This window comes from Musca domestica, unplaced genomic scaffold (assembly GCF_030504385.1).
Source record: "Musca domestica strain aabys unplaced genomic scaffold, Musca_domestica.polishedcontigs.V.1.1 3, whole genome shotgun sequence".
Taxonomy (NCBI): domain Eukaryota; kingdom Metazoa; phylum Arthropoda; class Insecta; order Diptera; family Muscidae; genus Musca; species Musca domestica.
The window spans coordinates 8,111,704-8,133,060 of NW_026712299.1; the positions used below are offsets into that span (position 1 = coordinate 8,111,704).

At 36.6% G+C, this 21,357-nt stretch overlaps 1 protein-coding gene across 13 annotated transcripts in view; it reads left to right on the top strand.

Moving 5' to 3' along the window:
• Positions 1-18,500: 18,500 nt before the first annotated feature.
• Positions 18,501-21,357, top strand: part of LOC101889853 (alpha-2-macroglobulin) — a 61,575-nt gene continuing 58,718 nt past the window's right edge. For 11 of the 13 annotated variants that reach the window (XM_005179127.4, XM_005179124.4, XM_005179125.4 and 8 more), the window contains exon 1: positions 18,502-18,717. In XM_005179127.4, coding sequence (XP_005179184.1) covers positions 18,653-18,717 — 65 coding nt within the window. In that variant the 5' untranslated portion in view covers positions 18,502-18,652. Of the gene's footprint in view, positions 18,718-21,357 lie in introns of all 13 variants that reach the window. The other 2 variants (XM_011292445.3, XM_005179122.4) reach the window with 1 other exon arrangement.

Sequence of the window (21,357 nt, forward strand, 5' to 3'; positions counted from 1 at the left end):
ATGGTTCGAAAAGTCTCGCGCGTCGCAGTGGCCTAAAAATGGCTCGTGAGCTCAACATACCGCAATAAAATAATGAAAAATGAGCTCGGGGTAAAGCCATTGAAATTCCAAAAAGTGTAAGAACTTACACTGCAACAAAAAGAAAACAGACTCAAAAGAGCTAAAGAGTTGCTTGGCCGAAAGTGGTGAACTGCCGAATTTGGTTTTCTCCGATGAGAAAACATTCGTTGTCCAGCGGGTTGTAAACAAACAAAATAATCGTGTTTACTTACCAAAGAGGTCAGCTGAAAATGTGCACCTTCGGTTGGCCACCAGAACCCAAGCGCCGACCATGCTGATGCTGTGGGCCACCATAACAGCCGATGGTCTCTCTCCGCTCGTATTAATCGACCGTGGCATTAGAATAAATGCCGAATATTCTCGCAAAAATATTCCTGGGCACGCAAAAATTTTGGCCACAGACCTTGGACTTTCCAACAGGACTCAGCACCATCGTACTCAACACGCGCCACCTAAGAATGGTTACAAAATGAGGTTCTTCGCTTCATTTCCAGCGCACAGTGACCACCAAAATCTTCGGATACCAATCCGTTGGACTATTGTGTCTGAAGTATTTTGGAAAGCAAGATTGGCATTAAAAAATACCAAAGTGTCGATCTCCTCAGGCAAGTGCTTCGGCGGTAATGGGCCAAAATACCGCAGAGTAACATTCGGGCAGCGTGTGACGGTTTCATTGGCCGTTTGAAGGCCATAATTCGTTCCAAAGGTGACGAATTCGAAAAAATCTAAACTTATTCTAAAATTTTATGCTATTTCCAACATTTTTTGCTTTCATTATGGCGTTTGACTATGTTGCAGTTTTTTGTCTCACCCTGTACATATCGGGTTTGGTGCATGAAATATGTGAAATTCGTCCAAAATATAAATGGAAGGTATATCCAAATCTGAATCGATTTCAATATAGTTTTGCAATTTTTTTTGGTACAAAATTTTGTGACCCATTTAGAATTTTGATTGGAATCGGATATTTTTGGCGCATCAAAAATCTGAAACCAAATCAGAACCGATTTTAATATAATTTAGCAAATTTATTTCTGTACCAAATTCCGTTACACATTTCAAGTTTGAAGTCTGTATCTCTAACCGATCGATGTGCATACAAAATCTCATTTTTTTGGAAATACCTCCGATTCTGATGCTGATCTTCAGTTCCAAGTGGAATTTCGAAGATTTATATAACCTATGTTCAAGGGGATGCTGTGTTATATTTAGAAATTCTCAGGATAATCTGTTTACCGGGTTTTGATTGACTTGCTTTGTATATTATAAGGGTTATAATTATTCAAAATGTTGACACCTTGTGAGGGTGTACCAGAAGGAGAGACATATTTGGATAAACCAAGTTTGAAAAGAATCGCTGACATGTTTCGCATGTTGCGAGAAATATAATTATTCTACATTTTGACCCTCTGTGGGGAAGATACTGGAAGGAGTGAACCGATATATTCTATCTTCACAGCAGATCTTATGTTAATAGAAATAATGGGATGTGTGAAATATGCCGAGAACCGGATGCTTGTTTCGGATTTTATAATCGTTTTGATTATTCAAAACTTTGACCTGTTGTGGGGGAGTTACCAAAAGTAATGGACCGATCTCTACCATCTTGATAACAGATCTTGTATTGATAGAAATATTGAGATGTGCCAAGTCTGAATGGATGTTAGCTTCGCGTTTTATGAGCTTCATGGATATTCAAAATTTTGACCCTTAGTGGGGTAGGTACTTGATGGAGTGGATCGATATTGGCTATTTTCACAACTGCCCTATCACTGAGGCGAATATTAGGATTTGCAAAGATGGAGCAATTTTGGATTAGCCTTTCTTTTTTGTGTAGTAAAATATTTTTTTTTGAAAATTTTGAAAGACACCTGGGCCTAAAACCGTTGTTTTGATGAGGAAGGTTTTAGCTGTATCAAATGATGAAAAAGAACCTCCATCTTTGTACGTCTTTCTAGTTATAAAAATCTTGAATTTTCGATTAAAATTCGTCAAGAGAATGACTGTGAAATTGTCATTTATATTTCGTATTTAGCACCTTCCAACAACATACCCGTACACATATAAAACATGTTTATGGCGTTGAATGTATTCTCAGTTGATCGATTGATTGTTTCTATCAAAGTCACACTCAAAATTAATTACACACTCAACCATTTTAGTTGATTGGGCACTTTAAATTTGTCACTTCGTTTGGAACATCTCAAAATGTTACCGCAAAACCCTAAATGGATATCGTGGGCATCATACTTAAGTGTTTATTTTTTTATTAAAAAATTTCTGATTTTATTTTGGTCGTAGTGTGGACATTATGTCCGCTTCCAAAAACGAACATCATCTCCATGAGGAGTATGACCGTTTGCTGGGGGGGAAGAAACTATGGCTCGGGCAGTCGGAGGAGAGGATAAAATCTCAAACCACGACCAAAGTCCGGCTTCTTACAAAATTTATTTCATGATTTTATCACTAATATCTTCCGAACTACAAGAGATGTCAGCACATTTGGCACCATTTTGGTGAGGCGTATGGAGAGGAGTATGGGCTATAATGTAGTTTGTGGATCTAAATACCCCATAATCGGTCCATTTTCGACTTTTTAAGAGTTATTCAAAAAGTTCCTGTAAATAAAATACCAATTTTCGTGTATTACTCCGGAATCGGTTCAAGCAACCCCATCGTAAGACCACTCGTAAGATAGATATTTCCACATGCTTTCAAATGAAACTCATTTTGTTGAGCCGGATAAAACCCGCATTTTGTATCCGAACTGTCGGATTGAAAAACCGGGTAACCAGGTATTTCTCCCAAGAAAAAATTACTTTGCCCTAATCAGGTTAAAAATACGTAACCCATATTGGGTGCCTGTTGGTATAATATAATTTATAGTTTTTATACCCTACACCAGGCAAAAGGAAGCGAGATAGACCCATACTTACTTCTGAGGATATTCATAGAATCACTGAGCCGATTTATGCATGTCAGTCTGTCCGTCCTTCCGTTCGTCCATGTATTCTTGTGAACAAAAAGCAGGACGCATTTATAATCCGATTGAGATGAAATTTTGTTAACAATATTTGTTTGATCCAAGGACGAATCGTATCAAAATTGGTGAGAATAAGATCAAATTTAGATATAGCTCCCATATATCTTCAACCGATTTTGTGTTAATTGTGCACTAAATGCCCAATATCAGTCCAAATGACCTCTATTTTGGCACATCCGACCGAATTCAGTGTAGAAAAAAGTACATCATATTGGGAAAAAAAATCGGTTCAGATATAGCTATAGCTCCCATATATATGTTTCATCCGATTTGGGGGTTTTAAGTCCCTCATATGAATAATATGAACTCCAGAAGAATGATATTTGGTGCCGAACATTAGATACTGCTCCAAAATACCTCTGTCAAATTTTATCGAGATCGGTTCCGATTAGGATATACCTCCTATATATAAGTCTTTATCCGATATCAGGTTTATTGTGCACCAAATGGCTAATATCAGCCCAAATAGACTGAATTTTGGCAATTACGACTGAACTCATACTAGAATCTAGCACTTCAAATATAGATATAGCTATAGCTCCCTTATATATATTTTATCCGATTTGGGGTTTAAAGTCTCTCACAAGCGTAATATGCATTCCACAACAATGATCTTTGGTACCAGATATCAGATACAGCTCTGAAATAAGTGTATAAATTTTTGTCAAGATCGGTTCAGATTTGGATATAACTCCCATATATATCTTCAACGGATTTCGGGTTAATTGTGCACCAAATAGCCAATATCAGTTCAAATAACCTGAATTTTGGCACATCTGACCGAATTCAGTCTAGAAGCAAGTACACCAAATATGATGAAAATCGGTTCGGATATAGCTATAACTTCCGTGGATATGTTTCATCCGATTTGGTTTTTAAGTAACTCATATTCGTAATATGCATTCGACAACCATGATATTTGGTACCAGATATCTTATAGAGCTTAAAAATACTCTTGAAAATTTTTATAGCGAACGGCTAAGACTTAGATATAGCTCCCTCATATATTCTTAATCCGATTTCAGGTTTATTGTGCAAATATTGGCTTATATCAGTCCAAATAAAGTGCATTTCGAAACGTATGTTTCCATTTGGCGGAACTCGGCTCCGATAAATATTTTTTAAATATAATCCGTCTCCGATAGCAATATTATTTGGCGAAAAATATAAAAATGTCTTCGTCAAATTTAGTGAAAATCGTTTCAGAATTGGATATGCCTCCCATATATTAGTTCCTTCTGAAACCAAACTATAACTGCTCTAAAGCCAAATGTTGATAGATGGTATGATATCTCGAAAATTTGATTAGCTATCGGAAAACAAAACACAAAATTCAGACAATTCTTACCGCAAAATTATAGAAACTAGCTTTAACGCAAACTGACCCCCCCACCAAAAAAAAACTTTCAGTCTTAGGTTCCTCGTGATCTAATCTCTATTTGCCTTATTGAGCAGGACGCACAAAATTCAACGCCGCCAATCTTGACATCATATTCACTTGTTTATCATTTTAAACTCTTGTTATACCCTCCACCATAGTATGGAGGGTGTATTAAGTTTGTCACTCCGTTTGTAACACCTCGAAATATACATTTAAGATCCCACAAAGTATATATATTCTTGATCAGCATAAAATTCTACGACGATTTATCAATGTCCGTCCATCTGGGCTCTGTGGAAATCACTCTAGCTTCAGAACGAAATGAAGTAGGTTTATAAAATTTTACTCAAATGTGTACTATATCTGCAGGACTTTTGGTATTGAAAATGGCCCATGTAGGTCCACGTCTTCGTATAGCCCCCATATAACAGTACCTCCCGATATGCGGTATTTTCATGATTATAGCGTCATTTTCTACCGGAAGTGTTTCAGATTTTGTATTTGAAGTTCGTAATGAATACTATAGCCTGTGCAGGTCCACGTTTTGGTATAGCCCCCATATAACTGTACCGATATGCCGCATTGTGATGATTTTAGCGACATTATTTACCGGAAGTGTTTCAAATTTTGTATTTGAAGTTCATGATGGATGCTACAGTCTATGACAGAAAATTGTCTGTGCAGGTCTACGCCTTCGTATAGCCCCCATATAACGGTACCTCCCGATATTCGGTATTTTGATGATTTTAGCGACATTATTTACCGGAAGTGTTTCAAATTTTGTATTTGAAGTTCGTGATGGATGTTACAGCCTATGACAGAAAATTGTCTGTGCAGGTCTACGCCTTCGTATAGCCCCCATATAACGGTACCCCCGATATTCGGTATTTTAATAATTTTAGCGACTTTATTTACCGGAATTGTTTCAAATTTCGCATTTGAAGTTCGTAATGGATACTACAGCCTGTGACAGAAAATTGTCTGTGCAGATCCACGTATTATAACCACCACGGTACCTCCCTATATTCGGTATTTTGATGATTTTTCCTACATTATAAACAGATTTTTTCCTTTCAAGTTTCGCATTTGAATATTGTAATAGCTTGTGGCAAAAGTTGCCTATGTAGGTCCACGTCGTCGTATAGACTCTAAATTTGCACCAAATGGTGGAGGGTATTCAAAGTTCGGCCCGGCCGAACTTACAGCTTTTTTACTTGTAGTAATTAATTCTGCGAATTCATTCAATTAGCAATTGATTCGAATACTCACATGTGGGCTTTGAAAAAAAAAAAATGGAATAAACAAAAACAAGTTGTCATTTTATTTCAATATTTTTTTCAAGAATAGTTTCCGTAATTTATTAATTTAATAAAACAAAACGTGTCCAAATACCAGAATGATGGGCTAGTCGAAGATGCGGGAAGGTGAGTACACGTTTCTAAAGAAATATTCAAATTTATTAATGGACATCATTGGTACGAGCCGTAGAGAGGATCAAGATGAAGATAACGGGATAGATCGAAAATAATTGTTTTGAAGACATGTGATCGCTGCAGTAAATAGAAGACTTGTGATGGGGTATTTTTTTAGAGATAAAAACTGTGAGTTCATCTATTGAGAGAAAACCTTTAAGGTTTTATATACATTCATTTCACAATTTTCACAATTTTCTGTATTCATTACGAACTTCAAATACCAAATTTGAAATAGTTCCGGTAAATAATGTCTCTAAAATCATCAAAATACCGAATATCGGGACGTACCGTTATATGGGGGCTATACGAAGACGTGGACACGCAGAGACAATTTTCTGAGATAGGCTGTAGTATCCATTACGAACTTCAAATACCAAATTTGAAACAATTCTGGTAAATAATGTCGCTAAAATCGTCAAAATACCGAATATCGGGAGGCACCGTTATATGGGGGCTATACGAAGACGTGAACCTACATGGCCCATTCAATACCAAAAATCCTGCAGACATAATACAAATTTGAGTAAATTTTTATCAACCTACTTCATTTCGTTCGGAAGCTAGAGTGATTTCCACAGACGGATAGCCAGATGGGCATCGCTAGATCGTTTTAGAATTTTACGCTGATCAAGAATATATTTATACTTTGTGCGGTCTAAAATGTATATTTCGAGGTGTTACAAACGGATTGACAAACTTAATATACCCTCCATACTATGATGGAGGGTATAAAAATTAATGTTTTTGATGCTCCATGGACGGAATAGCTGTATGGTCTTCTGTGGAAGAATTTCCTTGAGAGGTCGTATGTATGTAGATAATTTTCTACAGATGAAATAACCCTGTACCTTATTAGGACGTCAGATCTTTTAAATCTTCTAAGCATAAGACTTTTAACGCCTTCCAAAATTAAACGAATGTAATCAGGTATTCTTTGGTCAAAGAGGACATTTAAGACTTATATGGATAATAGAAATCCTTAAAGGTATTCTATGGTATGGGAAGATCTTTGAGATCTTCAATGGTTACAAGACTTTTGAGGTCTCCTATGCCGGTTGAGTTCTTCTATTATTAGAAAAACATTGACTGATTCTATTGTTCGAAGGATATCTATGGCTATTGAGGGTTTCCTGTGTTCTCCTATAGACAAAAAATGTCGGGATATTCCACCGACATAAGACCTAGAAGGTCCTCTATATAAAGAAGGACTGTGAGTCCTTCTGTGGGTGGATCTTTGGGTCTTTTTTTGGATAAAAATTTTTGAGAACTTTAAAGTATTTTTGAGGTTTCCTATGGATAGGAGACCCTTGGTTTTTTATACCCTTTAGCATACAATGTAGGGTATATTAACTTTGTCATTTCGTTCGTAACTCCTCGAAATACTCATGCAAGACCCAACAAAGTACAAAATATTCTTCGTAAAATTCTATGTCGATTTAGCGATGTCCGTCTGTCTGTTGTAATCACACTATCCTTCGAACGAATCGAGATAGAAGGCTAAAATTTTACAAACATGTCCATTTTGCCAGAAGACAGGATAAGTTCGTAAATGGGCCATGCAGGTCCACGTTTTTATATAGCCCCCATATAACGGAACCTCCCGATATTCGGTATTTTGATGATTTTAGCGACATTATCCACCGGAATTGTTTCAAATTTGGTATTTGAAGTTCCAAAGGGATACTACAGTGTAAGTCAGAAAATTGACTCTGCAGGTCCACGTCTTCGTATAGCCCCCATATAACGCTACCTCCCGATATTCGGTATTTTGATTATTTTAGCGACATTATTCACCGGAATTGTTTCAGAGTTGACATTTGAAGTTCGTAATGGATACTACAGCCTACGACAGAAAGTTGTCTTGGCAGATCCAGGTCTTAGTATAGGCCCCATATATCAATACCTCCTTATATTCGGTATTTTGACGATTTTAGATACAATACTCCACGAAAATGTTTGATATGTCGTATTTAAAGTTCGTAATGGATGCTACAGGTTGTAACAGAAAATTGTCTATGCAAGTCCAGGTCTCCGTTGTAACGGCACTCTCTTATTAACGGTATGTTCATGGTTTTAGATACATTATTCACCGTTTATTTCAAGTTTCGAATATGATAATGGCTTATGACTACAATCCCTATGTAGGTCCACGTCGTATAGACCCCAATATAACGACTATATTCGGTATTTTTAAGATTTTAAAAGAACTTTTTTACGGATTTTATTTTTTGAAAAATTCTAAATTCGTTCAAATGCTGGAGGGTATTCAAAGTTCGGCCCAGACTGCTTTTTAACTTGTTATTGAATAGAAGGCCTTTGAGATATCCTTCTGAGAGGACCTACATGACCTATTTTCTGTTTTATGCTGCAGTATCTATTACAAACTTCAAATACGAAATTTGGAATGATTCCGTTAAATAATATCGCTAAAATCATGAAAATACCGAATATTGGGGGGTACCGTTATATGGGGGCTATATGAAGACGTGGATCTACATGGCTCATTTTTTGATTTAGGATGTAGCATCCATTACGAACTTCAAATACCAAATTTGAAACGATTCCGGTAAATAATGTCGCTAAAATCATCAAAATACCGAATATCGGGGGGTACGGTTATATGGGGGCTATACGAAGACGTGAACCTGCACAGATAATTTTCTGTCTTAGGCGGTAGTATCCATTACGAACTTCAAATGCCAAATTTCAAACAATTCCGTTAAATAATGTCGCTAAATTCATCAAAATACCGAATATCGGGAGGTACCGTTATATGGGGGCTATATGATAACGTGGACCTACATGGCCCATTTACGAACTTAACCTACCTACTGGCAAAATATACACGTCTGCAAAAATTTAGCCTTCTATATCAATTTGTTCGAAAGATAGCGTGATTACAACAGACAGACGGACAGACAGACGGACGGACATGGCTAAATCGACTTAGAATTTTACGCTGATCAAGAATATATACTTTGTTGGGTCTGACATGAGTATTTCGAGGAGTTACAAACGGAATGACAAAATTAATATACCCTCCATAGTATGGTGGAGGGTATAAAAATAGCTATTGTTATATAAATCCGTTGTCTTTGGTTTATCACCTTTGGGGTATATGCAACTTCTTTTTCATGGAAATAATTCGATTCTACTATTATCCCTTGTTACCACATATATGTTACCACACATGTATATGCATATCAATATTTGCGAAATGAAAATTGAAGACATACTCATAAAAATTTTCGCTTCGGGGAAAAACTGAATTTTCGATGACACAATATATTTTCTCGCTAATTGGAAAATTGAATCTTTGGGATTTTACGTGTTTTATGGGCAGTGTCAGAGATAACGATGCACATTAAATTTGTCCTACATATTTGCAAAGAAAAAATCTTAAAAAGTTTTCGCTCGAAAACCATTAAAAATCATTTGCCGACAGATGTATACCCCCAGCCAATGTTCGATGATTCAAATATATTTTGACTTCTATTATGATTATTCAAATTGTTGACCCTCTATGGCCTAGGTTCCGAGGGAATGGGCCAATATTGTCCATTTGGTATCGGACCTAAATAAATATGCTATAAATATTGCGACTGCCTTTACTTTATATGGGATATGTCATAATTTTTAGAAAATGTAAAAATGTACCTGAGATGTCAGATATAGTCGACCGAAGTTTTCCATTTTTATACCCTCCACCATACATAGTATGGAGGGTATATTAAGTTCGTCATTCCGTTTGTAACTCATCGAAATAATCATTTTAGACCCAACAAAGTATATATATTCTTGATCAGCGTAAAATTCTAAGACGAATTAGCCCTGCCCGTCCGCCCGTCCGAATTAAGATAGGAAGCTAAAATTTTGCACAGATCTCTTTTTTGTATGCAGGCAGGTCAAGTTCGAAGATGGGCTATGTCGGTCCACGATATCGTATAGCCCCCATATAACGGTACCTCCCGATATTAGGTATTTTGATGATTTTACCCACATTTTTCAACGGAATTGTCTGAAAATCCACACAAGGAGTTCTTTGTGGGTACTTTATTCCTCGGCAGAGAATTCTCTATATAGGTTATCGATATCGTATAGCACCCATATAACGGTACCCCCCGATATTCGGTATTTTGATGATTTTAGCCACATTTCCAATCGTATTGTCTTAAAATCCACACAAGTAATTCCTTGTGAGTACTTTACCACCTGAGAGGGAATTGTCTATATAGGTCCACGATATCGTATATCCTTCCATATATCGGCACCTTCCTATATTAGATATTTAAAAGATTTTAAAAGAATTTTTATTGGACTTTATTTTTTTTTTTTGAAAATTTTCTAATTCGTTCCAAATGGTGGAGGGTATTCAAAGTTCGACCTGGCTGAACTTACTGTTTTTTTACTTGTCATACTTCATCTAATACAGATAAAAATGTTGGTATTTGTAAAATTACAAGGAATTCGAACATATATGTCCAATAAGACTTATTTCGCGTGGTTTGACAGAAAAAAGTATTGAAAATTGAAAATTGTCATTGTTTAGGTACCAGAAGGTGATCGCAGATATATATCTTTTTCTTAACAGATCATGTGTTAGAAAAAATGTTTGTGTGTGTGTGAAATTTGAAGAGAGTTGGATGCTTATTTCGTTTTCTTTTGGATGCTTATTTCGTTTTCTTTCCTACGCCACATAGTGGTAAAGGTATTGTGCCTTTGAGCATTTGTGTGCAGCAGGGATAAGGAAGAGAGATAGATCCAGAGTTCTTTTGAGGATCTTCATAGAATCACTTTCTGAGTCGATTTAAGCATACCAGACTGTCTGTCCATGTATTCTTGTGAACAAATTGCAGGCCGCATTTATTATCCGATAAAATTTTCCAAACAATTTTTCTTTGGCCTTGTGACGAACCCTATTGAATTTGATGAGAATCGGTTTTGATTTACATATAGTTCCTATATATATTTTCAACCGATTTCGAGTTAATTGAGCACCAAATGGCCAGTATCAGTCCAAATGACCTGGATTTTGGCACTTCCGACCGAATTCAGTCTAGAAGAAAGCACATCAAATTTGGTGAAAATCGGTTCAGATATAGCCATAGCTCCCATATATATTTTTCATCCGATTTGGTATTTAAGACCCTCACAACAATGATTGTTGGTACCAGATATCTTATAGAGCTCGAAAATACTTTTGCCAAATTTTATGGAAATGGGCTCAGATTTGAATATAGCTCCCAGATATATCCTTTATGCAATTTCAGGTTATCGTAAAAAAAGATAAAAATGTATCTGTCAAATTTGGTTAAAATCGATACAAATTATAACTGCTCTAAAGCCAAATGTTGGTAGGTGGTATTATCTACTTCAAATAAATTATTTTGTTGCTGGAGTTCTACTAAATATGCAGAGTGGTGTAGGGTATCATATAGTCGGACCTGACCGACTTTTGACTTTTCCTTACTGGTTCTATTTCAATATCTTGAACCCTATGTTGAGCAGGTACAAGAAGAAATGGTCCGATCTCTACCATATTTATAACAGATCTTGTGTTGTTGGAAATATTGAGATGCGCCAATTCTGAATGGAATTGGATGTAAATTTCGCATTTTATAGAATTCATAAATATTCAAAATTTCGACCCTTTTGGGGGAGGGGGGGGGGGGGTGGGAGCTACCAGATGGAATGGACCATTATATGCCATCTTCATAGCATTTCTTGTGTTAGTAGAAATAATGGGATGTGTGAAATGTGAAGAGAATCGGATGCTTGTTTCGGATTTAATAACCGCTTTGTTTAATCAAAACTTTGACCCTTTGTGGGGCAGGTACTAGAAGGAATGGTCCGATCTCCACCATCTTTATAACACATCTTGTGTTGATGGAAATATTGAGATGTACCATGTCTGAATGGAATCGGAAGTTAATTTCGCGTTTTATGAGCTTCATGATTATTTTAAATGTTGATCCTTTGTGAGAAAGGTACCAGACGGAGTGGGCCGATACATCGTATCTTGACATCAGATCTTGTGTTAGTAGAAATAATGGGATGTGTGTGAAATATGAGGAGAACCAGATGATAACTTCGGATTTTATAATCGCTTTGGTTATTCAAAACTATGACCCTGTGTGTGGGAGGTACAAAAGGTACTGTCCGATCCCAACCATCTTTATTACAGATCTTGTGTTAATAAAAATATTGGCATATGACAAGTCTGAATGGAACCGGTTGTTTATTTCGCGTTTTATGAGCTTCATGGATATTCAACATTTTGACCATTTGTTCGGGAGGTAATGTATGGAGTGGGCCGATATATCGCATCTTCACAGCAGATCTTGTGTAGAAGTAGAAATAATGGGATATGTGAAATATGAGCATAACCGAATGCTTATTGCGGATTTTATAATATTTTGGTTATTCTGAATTTTGACCCTTTGTGTGGAAGGTACTTGATGGAGTTGACCGATATTGTCCATGTTCGAACCTGATATAGCACTGATGCAAATATTAGGATTTGCTAAGTTGGAGGAAAATCGGATTATCCTCCCTCTTTCTGCACAGTAAAATATATATAATTTTTTTTTTTTTTTTGAAAATTCCGACTTTTTGTGAAGGAGGTGCCAGAAGGAGTGCACCTATATTGCCCATCTCCGAACTCGATCTAAGTGTGATAATAATGTGACGATGTACCAAGTTTGGGACAAATCAGACTTTCCCTTGGATAGACAGACAGCCGGGAAAGCGGATGGACGGACACCTCTAGATTGACTCCAAATGTTCTGAAACGAATTTGGTCGAAAGGGACCTTTGGTTTAAAACCATTATTTCGATGAGGCCATATGTAGCCATATGGCTGAAGGCATAAAAATGCAGGCATGCAATGCAGAAAGCCATAAGGCATACTTTCAATGACTAGGAGAAACAAGTAAAAAAGCAGCTATGTTCGGCCGGACCTTTTTATACCCTCAACCATTCAGAAGGAATTTAAACAATTAAAAAAAATTGTCGGAAAATACCTCTTAAACAAAAACCTTTATATGGGTGCTATACGAAGACGAGGTGCTGGATAAGTAATTTTTTGTCATAGGCTGTAGTAACGATTCCGAACTTCAAATAAGAAATTCGACACAATTCTGGTAAATAATGTCGCTAATGTCATCAAAATACCGAATAAAGGGAGGTCCCGTTATATGGGGGCTATACTAAGACGTGGACCTGCAAAGACAATTTCCGTCGTAGGTTATAGTACCCATTACGAACTTTAAATATGAAATTTGACCCAATTCCGGTGAATAATGTTGCAAAAATCCTGGAAATACCGAATATCTGGGGGTAGCGTTATATGGGTGCTATACTAAGAAAATTCCGTTCCAGGGAGTAAAGAACTCAGAGGGAATTTCCTGTGTAGAATTTTAGACAATGCCATTGAAAAATTTGACTGAAATTATCAATATATCGAATGTCGGAAGGTACAGTTATGTGGGGGATATACGATATCGTGGACGTTTATAGACAACTCTCTTTCAGGGGGTAAAGTACTCACAGAGAACTTCTTGTGTAGAATTTCAGACAATTCCATTATAAAATGTAATTAAAATCGTCAAAACACCGAATATCGGCATGTACAGTTATTTGAGGGATATGCGATATCGTGGACTGATATAGCTTATCTTCGAAGTTAACTCGGAGGAAGACGGGCATTTCGAAGGTGTATAATATCAATGGTCTTGCTTATTTTTAAGACCTAAAAAGACCTATCATATCTTTTGAGGATTTCCAATATAACGTAGAAGAAATAAATCATAATTAAAAGGAACATAAGGATAGTCTGAAGATTCGAAATGAATCATCAAAAGTTTTCAAAGAAATTTCTTAAATTTCGACAAACTCCAATTTCCAGCGGGGACCTTGAGGATGGAAAAAGTCTACTACTCCCCGATCACATTCTCTTCTCAAATGTGGTCAAAAATATCCTATTATGGATTCCTGCCCTCACCTACTGTGAAGACCCCGTTCGCCCCTGCAAACCAATCTGCAAGAAGAAGGCATTTAAAATCCCCCCTTTTGGAAATAAAAAATTCTCACATCGTTATCCCTATTCTCGATGGCCACTAAAGTGTGGTCGTCATATCAATTCTAGTGCCATGTCTGAGTGAGGTCTGGCGGCCGGCCTGCATGGCGTTGAAGATGAAGCGACACTGACACTGAAAGCAACACAAACAATAACTTATGGAAAATAAAAGAAAACAATAACACAAAATGCGCAACCTTTGTTGACACTCCGACGATAGTGGGTAAGTGACAAAAAAAAAATCGGTACAAAACCGGCAACTCACATACAAATAGCGATGCATATGTATGTACGAATGTGACAGGCAAACAAACAAACAAACTGGAAGGTGGGAGATTCAGAGCCCCACAACCAGCTCCATACAATTACGTCAGTGTCATCGGCGGTGTGGATTTCTGGGGAATCACTTGTTGATAGCTGACACAAAGAAAACACACTGCCTGGGGTGTTCTTCTGAAAAGACAAAACAAAAAAGAAAAACCGGCATTTAACTAACATGTTTATGTGGTTAGTTGTCGTTGTTGTGGTCGCTAGTGGGTAGTTTATTTCAGCACCTAGTTATATACTCTTTAAATGTTCAGAGAAACTCTTAGCGCCAAGCCGGCTTTACAGCGAACTCTCTCTCTCTCTCTCTCTCTCTCTTTGAATGTAAACATACCCACACATTCAAAGAATCAATGGAAAAAGATCGATTGATCCAACTATTGGTAGATTGAGCTTATGTGCGAGAGCGCTTTGAAACAAACTCTTCGGTTTCTTATCAGCCAGCTGTGTTGGAAATGCTGTAATACGTACGAACTATTTTTAGTGCGAAAAAAAGACCTGTTACGTTCTATGGAAAAATTAAATGTCCGATATAAAGAAGATTTTCTTTTGTTAGACATATCTTACTGAGGGATTAAATTTATTTTTTAGGAGATAATGAAAGGAAAGGTAAAAATGGAAGACTCATGCATCGGCGTTTTGAAAGTTTACACCACTAAGTAACCTAAATAGAGGGGTGGAAAAGTTCCTCCCTCTTCTACACTTTGGAAATATGTATGCGGTTAGAAATTCTAAGGTATACAGTGTCTTCGGCCATATTGTAGATAAAACCAGTAAAGAAAGTCCTAAAGCCGGGCGGGGCCGACTTTATGATACCCTACACCACTTTGCTAATTTAGTAGAGCTCGGCATAACAATTAAAAGTTCTTATGGGAGAATTCAATCATACACGCTAGGATTATAATTATAATTTAAAGTTCAATGGACTAAATATGCCGAAGCATTTGTATCTTTTATATTCGGGCTTGTATGGCCCATTTGGTGCACAATTAATTTGAAATCGGATAAAAATATATATGGGAGCTATATCCAAATCGGAACCGATCTCGATAAAATTTGGCAAAGATATTTCTGAGCTGTATTTGATATATTTCCCTGAATATCGTTGTTACGGAGTGCATATAACGGCTGCGGAGGACAAAAATAACAAATCGGATGAACAATATATATGGGAGCTATAGCTATATCTGAACCGATCTTCACCAAATTTGACATACTAGCTTCTAGACTCAATTTGGTCGTAAGTTCCAAATTTCATCCCATTTGTGCAAATATTAGACGTTTGATGCACAATAAAAGGTAAATCGGACGAAGTTATATATGGGAGCTATATACAAATCTGAACCGATCTCGATAAAATTTAGGAAAGGTATTTCTGAGCTGCATTTGATATATTTCCCCAAATATTGTTGTTACAGAGTGCATATTACGGCTGCGGAGGACAAAAATAACAAATCCGATGAACAATATATATGGGAGCTATAGCTATATCTGAACCGATTTCGATCAAATTTGGCATACTTATTTTTAGGTCCTTATTTTTAGGTCCAATCCATTCTATTCGGACTGATATTACACGTTTGGTGCACAATAAAAGGCAAATCGGACGAAGATATATATGGGAGCTATATCTAAATTTTGACCGATTATCTCCAATTTCAATAGGGTTCATCCTTGGCCCAAACAAATGATTTGTGTAAAATTTCATGTGAATAGGGCAATAAGTGCGAACTGTATTTCGTTTACAAAAATACATGGACAGACGGACGGACATGCATAAATTGGCTCTACATGGACAGACGGATGGACATGCATAAATCGGCTCTGGGTAAAGCAATTGAAATTCCAAAAAGTGCAAGAACTTACACCGCAACAGAAAGAAAATAAACTCAAAAGATCTAAAGAGTTGCTTCGCTTTGCCGAAAGTGGTAAACTGCCGAATTTGGTTTTCTCCGATGAGAAAACATTCGTTGTCCAGCAGTTTGTAAACAAACAAAATGATCGTGTTTACTTGCCAAAGAGGTCAGCTGAAAATATGCACCTTCGGTTGGCCACCAGCCTCCAGAAATCAAGCGCCGGCCATGGTGATGGTGTGGGCCACCATAACAGCCAATAGTCGCTCCCCGCTTGTATTGATCGACCGTGACATCAGAATAAATGCCGAATATTTTATCGCGAAAATATTCTGGAGGATGTATTAAGGCCTTGGGCACGCAAATATTTTGGCCGCAGACCTTGCACATTCCAACAGAACGCAGCACCATCGCACTCAAGACGCGCCACCCAAGAATGGTTACATAATGAGGTTCCTGGCTTCATTTCCAGCGCAAAATGGCCACCCAAAATCTCCCGATATCAATCCGTTGGACTATTGTGTCTGGAGTATTTTGGAAATCAAGGTTGGCACTAAAAATACCAAAGTGTCGAACATCCCAAGCAAGCGCTTCGCTGGGAATGGGCCAAAATACCGCAGAGCAACATTCGGACAGCGTGTGACTGCTTCATTGGCCGTTTGAAGGCCATAATTCGTGTCAAAGGTGACCAATTCGAACAAATCTAAACTTATTCTAAAATTTGATGCTACTTCCGACATTTTTTGCTTTCATTTAACAATATTTAAAAAGAGTGTAAAAATTATGACGTCTGACTTTGTTGCATTTTTTTATCTGACCCTGTACTTTTCGTTTCCCAAAAAAAGTAAAATTTTTCAAAAATTCGCCATTTGCCACCTTACCATACCACAGCTGATTCTAGTGGAAAAAACCTTCGTCTTTTATGGACCGTTCAATGATAATATTGCATATGCTGTACCTTTTAGTACTTTCATACCATTTCAGTACAAATTGTCCGAAATTACGATGTCACCAACATTTTGATTCCCTCGCTAAATTTTAAAGCTACAGCTCTTACTGAGTACCTAATATTTTGGCGTTAAGATTTTGTACTTTTTAGTACTTTTCGTACCCCAGATGTGAAAGTCGCCAATTTATCTTTTAATGTCACTCCGAGGCAGGGAGGATTATCCTCATACAATATTTTTTTAAATCATAACTTTCATCGGTAGCTTTAAAACAATATTGTACCATTTTAGATTTTCGGTCCTGTTTATTCCCTTAAAGTACGTTTAACTGAAAAGCCCAACTCAACACCAGTAATGGCCCACATACAAATTTTCATGTTATAATTCATATCGATCGATTTTCAAAATCTGGCGTTATTTCATCCCAGCATATCAAATGTGATTCCTGCCGAATTTTTAATAGCTGTACTTTTTACGCATAGTTGAAAAACAATGTTGGACAAACTTGTACGTTCTATTTCTTTTCGTGCCCTTAAAGCAGAATTTTCCAAAAATTTCGTTGAAAAATCCCGTTGTTTCTTTCACACGAAGAATGTTTTTTTTTTTTCCAAAATTTCGAAACTATAGCCCTTGCAGATCGCTCAATAACATTTTGTACCTGTTAGTACATTTTGTTCCCTTAATATATGAAGTTTTACAATTATCTCTTAATGTAGGATCGCCATGCAAAATTTGGCAACTCTACCTCTCCCGGATTCCCGTAACATGCTGACCCTTTTGGTACATATTGTACCCTTAAAGGATGAAATCTTAAAATTCTTTTATGTTAATCCTAGTCATGGAGGATGTCCCTCCCATAGTTTTTAAGTTATGGCTCTTGTTTTACATTTTGTGCCTTTTCGAACTTTTTAGTACTTTTGAACATTCTGACTCTTTGCTACATATGTATTGTACCCTTAAAGGATGAAATCTTAAAATTCTTTTTCTGTCAATCCTGGGCATGGAGGATGATCCACCCATTTTTTTAAGGTCTAGCTCTTATCTTACATTTTCGTGCGTTTTTGAACTTTTTAGTACTTTCGAACACTTTTAGTACGTTTTGTATCCTTAAAGTACAAAGTTTTAAAATTCTCTCTTTATGTCTCCCCTGGACATGGAGGAAGACCCTCATAAAATAGGTTTCAAGTTCTAGTATTTATTGTACCCCTTTTTAATATTCGTACCCTTTAAAATAAAGAATCCCAATATAGTACGCCTAATACCCTCATCTCATCACTGTCATCACTATCTTGGCACTCGCACTCACTCGTCGCTGTATTCAAATGAGCTTCACCACCGCCATTCGGCATTCAGTCTTACTTTAGCTTAGGTCCGCTTCAGTTCGTCGCCGTGTTTTTCTACTTCTCGTCTTAACGAATTTCGGGTAAAAAAAAAAAACAAAAGTTTAGTTTCTGTTCAAACCCGACTTGGTCATCATAGCTCATCCGCAAATATGAGGCGGACAATTAGCTTTGCTTTTGTGTTTTTACAAATTTTGTTACTCGTCAATGCTACTGGGTAAGTGAGGTGCATTTTTTTGTTTGTTTGGATTTCCCAGAAAAGTGATTTTTACAATGTAATGGGTAGCCCCGCCACCCCTCACACTCTTTGAATTCGACTGAATTTAAAGGAATTGATCACGTTTGGCCATAACTCAAATTGTGGCCGTGTAAACAATTATTTGAATTGAATTATTGAATATTTTTATTTTTTTATTTGTTGTTATTTTGAAAATAAATAAAAATTACAAAAAAATGATGGGCAATTGAAAAAAAGTGTTTACTTTTGTGCTTCGCTTCAATAGCTCGGTGCTAATTAATTTATTTACAAAAAATATTTAACGGAATTGAAAATGGCTAGAGATATGGTGCACAAACATTTCGCGTGTAGTGGCTGATGAATAAAAATAAATGTGAATGCATTTATTTTTAGGAAGATATCATCGTCCTAAGATCGATACGAAGAGTTTAGCATGAATAAAAAAATTGACTAAACACCACTTAGAAATTAAGTCAAAGATATAAAACTATTTACGGAGTTAATCTGATTTGCATTTTTTTTTTAAGAGTATCTCAAATTTTTGAATGTTCCTCATTCTATTTCTCTGTTTTACAACTCAAATTTCGTTATATCCTTCTCCAAATTTTATCTTGTGTCCCTAACAAATTTTGTATCTGCCCAGGGGCAACTTAAGAGCTATATAATCCACTGTGTGATATCTTTTGCATTGCCAAAAGGTTAAAAATAATGGGTTATTCCTGCAACAAAAAAAAAAAAAAAAAAAAAAAAAAAAAAAAAAAAAAAAACAAGTAAAAAAGCAGCTAAGTTCCGAAGCCGAACTTTTAATATCCTCCACAATTTTCAAGTTACTTGAAAATTTTCAAAAAAAAAAAAAAAAAATAAATAAATAAATAAATAAATCCGGAAACTATCAATTAAATGAAAACTGTTATGTGGAGACTATACGAATATGTGGGCCTGTATACGAAATTTTTTGTCATAGACTATAGTATCCATTACGAACTTCAAATACCAAATTTGAAACAATTCCGGAGACATTATTCACTAAAATCATCAAAATAACGAGTATCGGGAGGTACCGTCATATGAGGGCTATACGAAGACGTGGACCTGCATACAAAAATGTTTGCCACAGGCTGCAGCACCCATTACAAACTTCAAGTACGAAATTTTAAAAAAGTCCGGTAAATAATTCGCTAAAATCTTGAAAATATCGAATACGGGGAGGTACTGTATATAGGGGCTATACGAAGACGTGGACTCACAGATTGTGTGAGTCGAACTACAAAACTCCATAGTGAGACTCGGTGTTGGCAGCGATGAGGAAAAATACTCATTACCAATGTGCTTACCCATCCACCCATTATTTGTACAAGGTCGGGTAGCACGAAATTAGTGGTCGAAAAGTCAATTTAATAAGTGCTTATTTATCCGCTTTGTTTTCAAAATCCAATTTGGTTGGTCATCGAATATTATTTTCTTTTTGTAGGGTATCACATGATCGGCCCCGCACGAAAATAGCCTTGTTCACTTGTTATACCCTTAGCCATATGACTACAGCGGGTATACATCATTCGATAAGACCTAGGGCTTAGGCCCTAGGTCTCTTTGAACCAAATCAGTTTAAGGACATTTTAAGTCGATCTAGCGATGTCCGTCCATGCATCTGTCTGTCTGGCTGGCAAGTGCGCACAATAACTCCCGAAGGAAGAATCCGATTTGGTCCCAACTTTGTACATCGTAATATTATTATCAAACCTAGATCGAGCTCAGAGATGGGCAACATCGGTCTACTCCTTCTGGTACCTCGCCAACAAAAGGTCGACATTTTGAATATTAATGCAACTTATAAAATGCGAAATTATCATACGATTCCATTCAGACTTGGCACGTCTCAATATTTCCATCAACACAAGATCTGGTATAAAGATGGTAGAGATCGAACCATTCCTTCTGGTACCTCCGCCACAGAAGGTCAAAGTTTTGAATAAGCAAAATAAGAATATAAAATCCGAAATAAGCATCCGGTTCTTTTCATATTGCACACATCCCATTATTTCTACGAACACACGATCTGCTGTGAAGATATAATATATCGACCTACTCCTCCTGGTACCTAGCCCACAAAGGGTCAAAATTTTGAGTATCTTTGAAGCTCATAAAGCGCGAAATTTACATTATTTCCATCAACACAAAATCTGTTGTAAAGAGATAGGACCATTTCTTCTGGCACCTCCCCCACATAGCGTTCAAGATTTGGAAAAGAAAACGCTCATAGAAATAATCATCCACTTCTCTTAACATTTCACACATACAAACATTTTTCCTAAAACATGATCTGTTGTGAAGATGATATATACCTGCGAACACTTCTAGTACCTCATGCAGAAAGGGTCACAAGTTTCAATATTTTTATTTGTCATAACTTGCGAAACAAGTCAGAGATATTTTATAACTTGCTTTATCTGAAAAGGTTCATAGTTGGTATGATCTATTTCACATAAATTCTCAATATGAACTTATTTGTTACGGAAGCTCTAATAAATGCGCATAGTGGTGTAGGGTTTTCCTCATTGGTTATATTTAGTGTAACGGTTACATATATAGGTGATAATTCCTCATCATTACTCTTTCCAT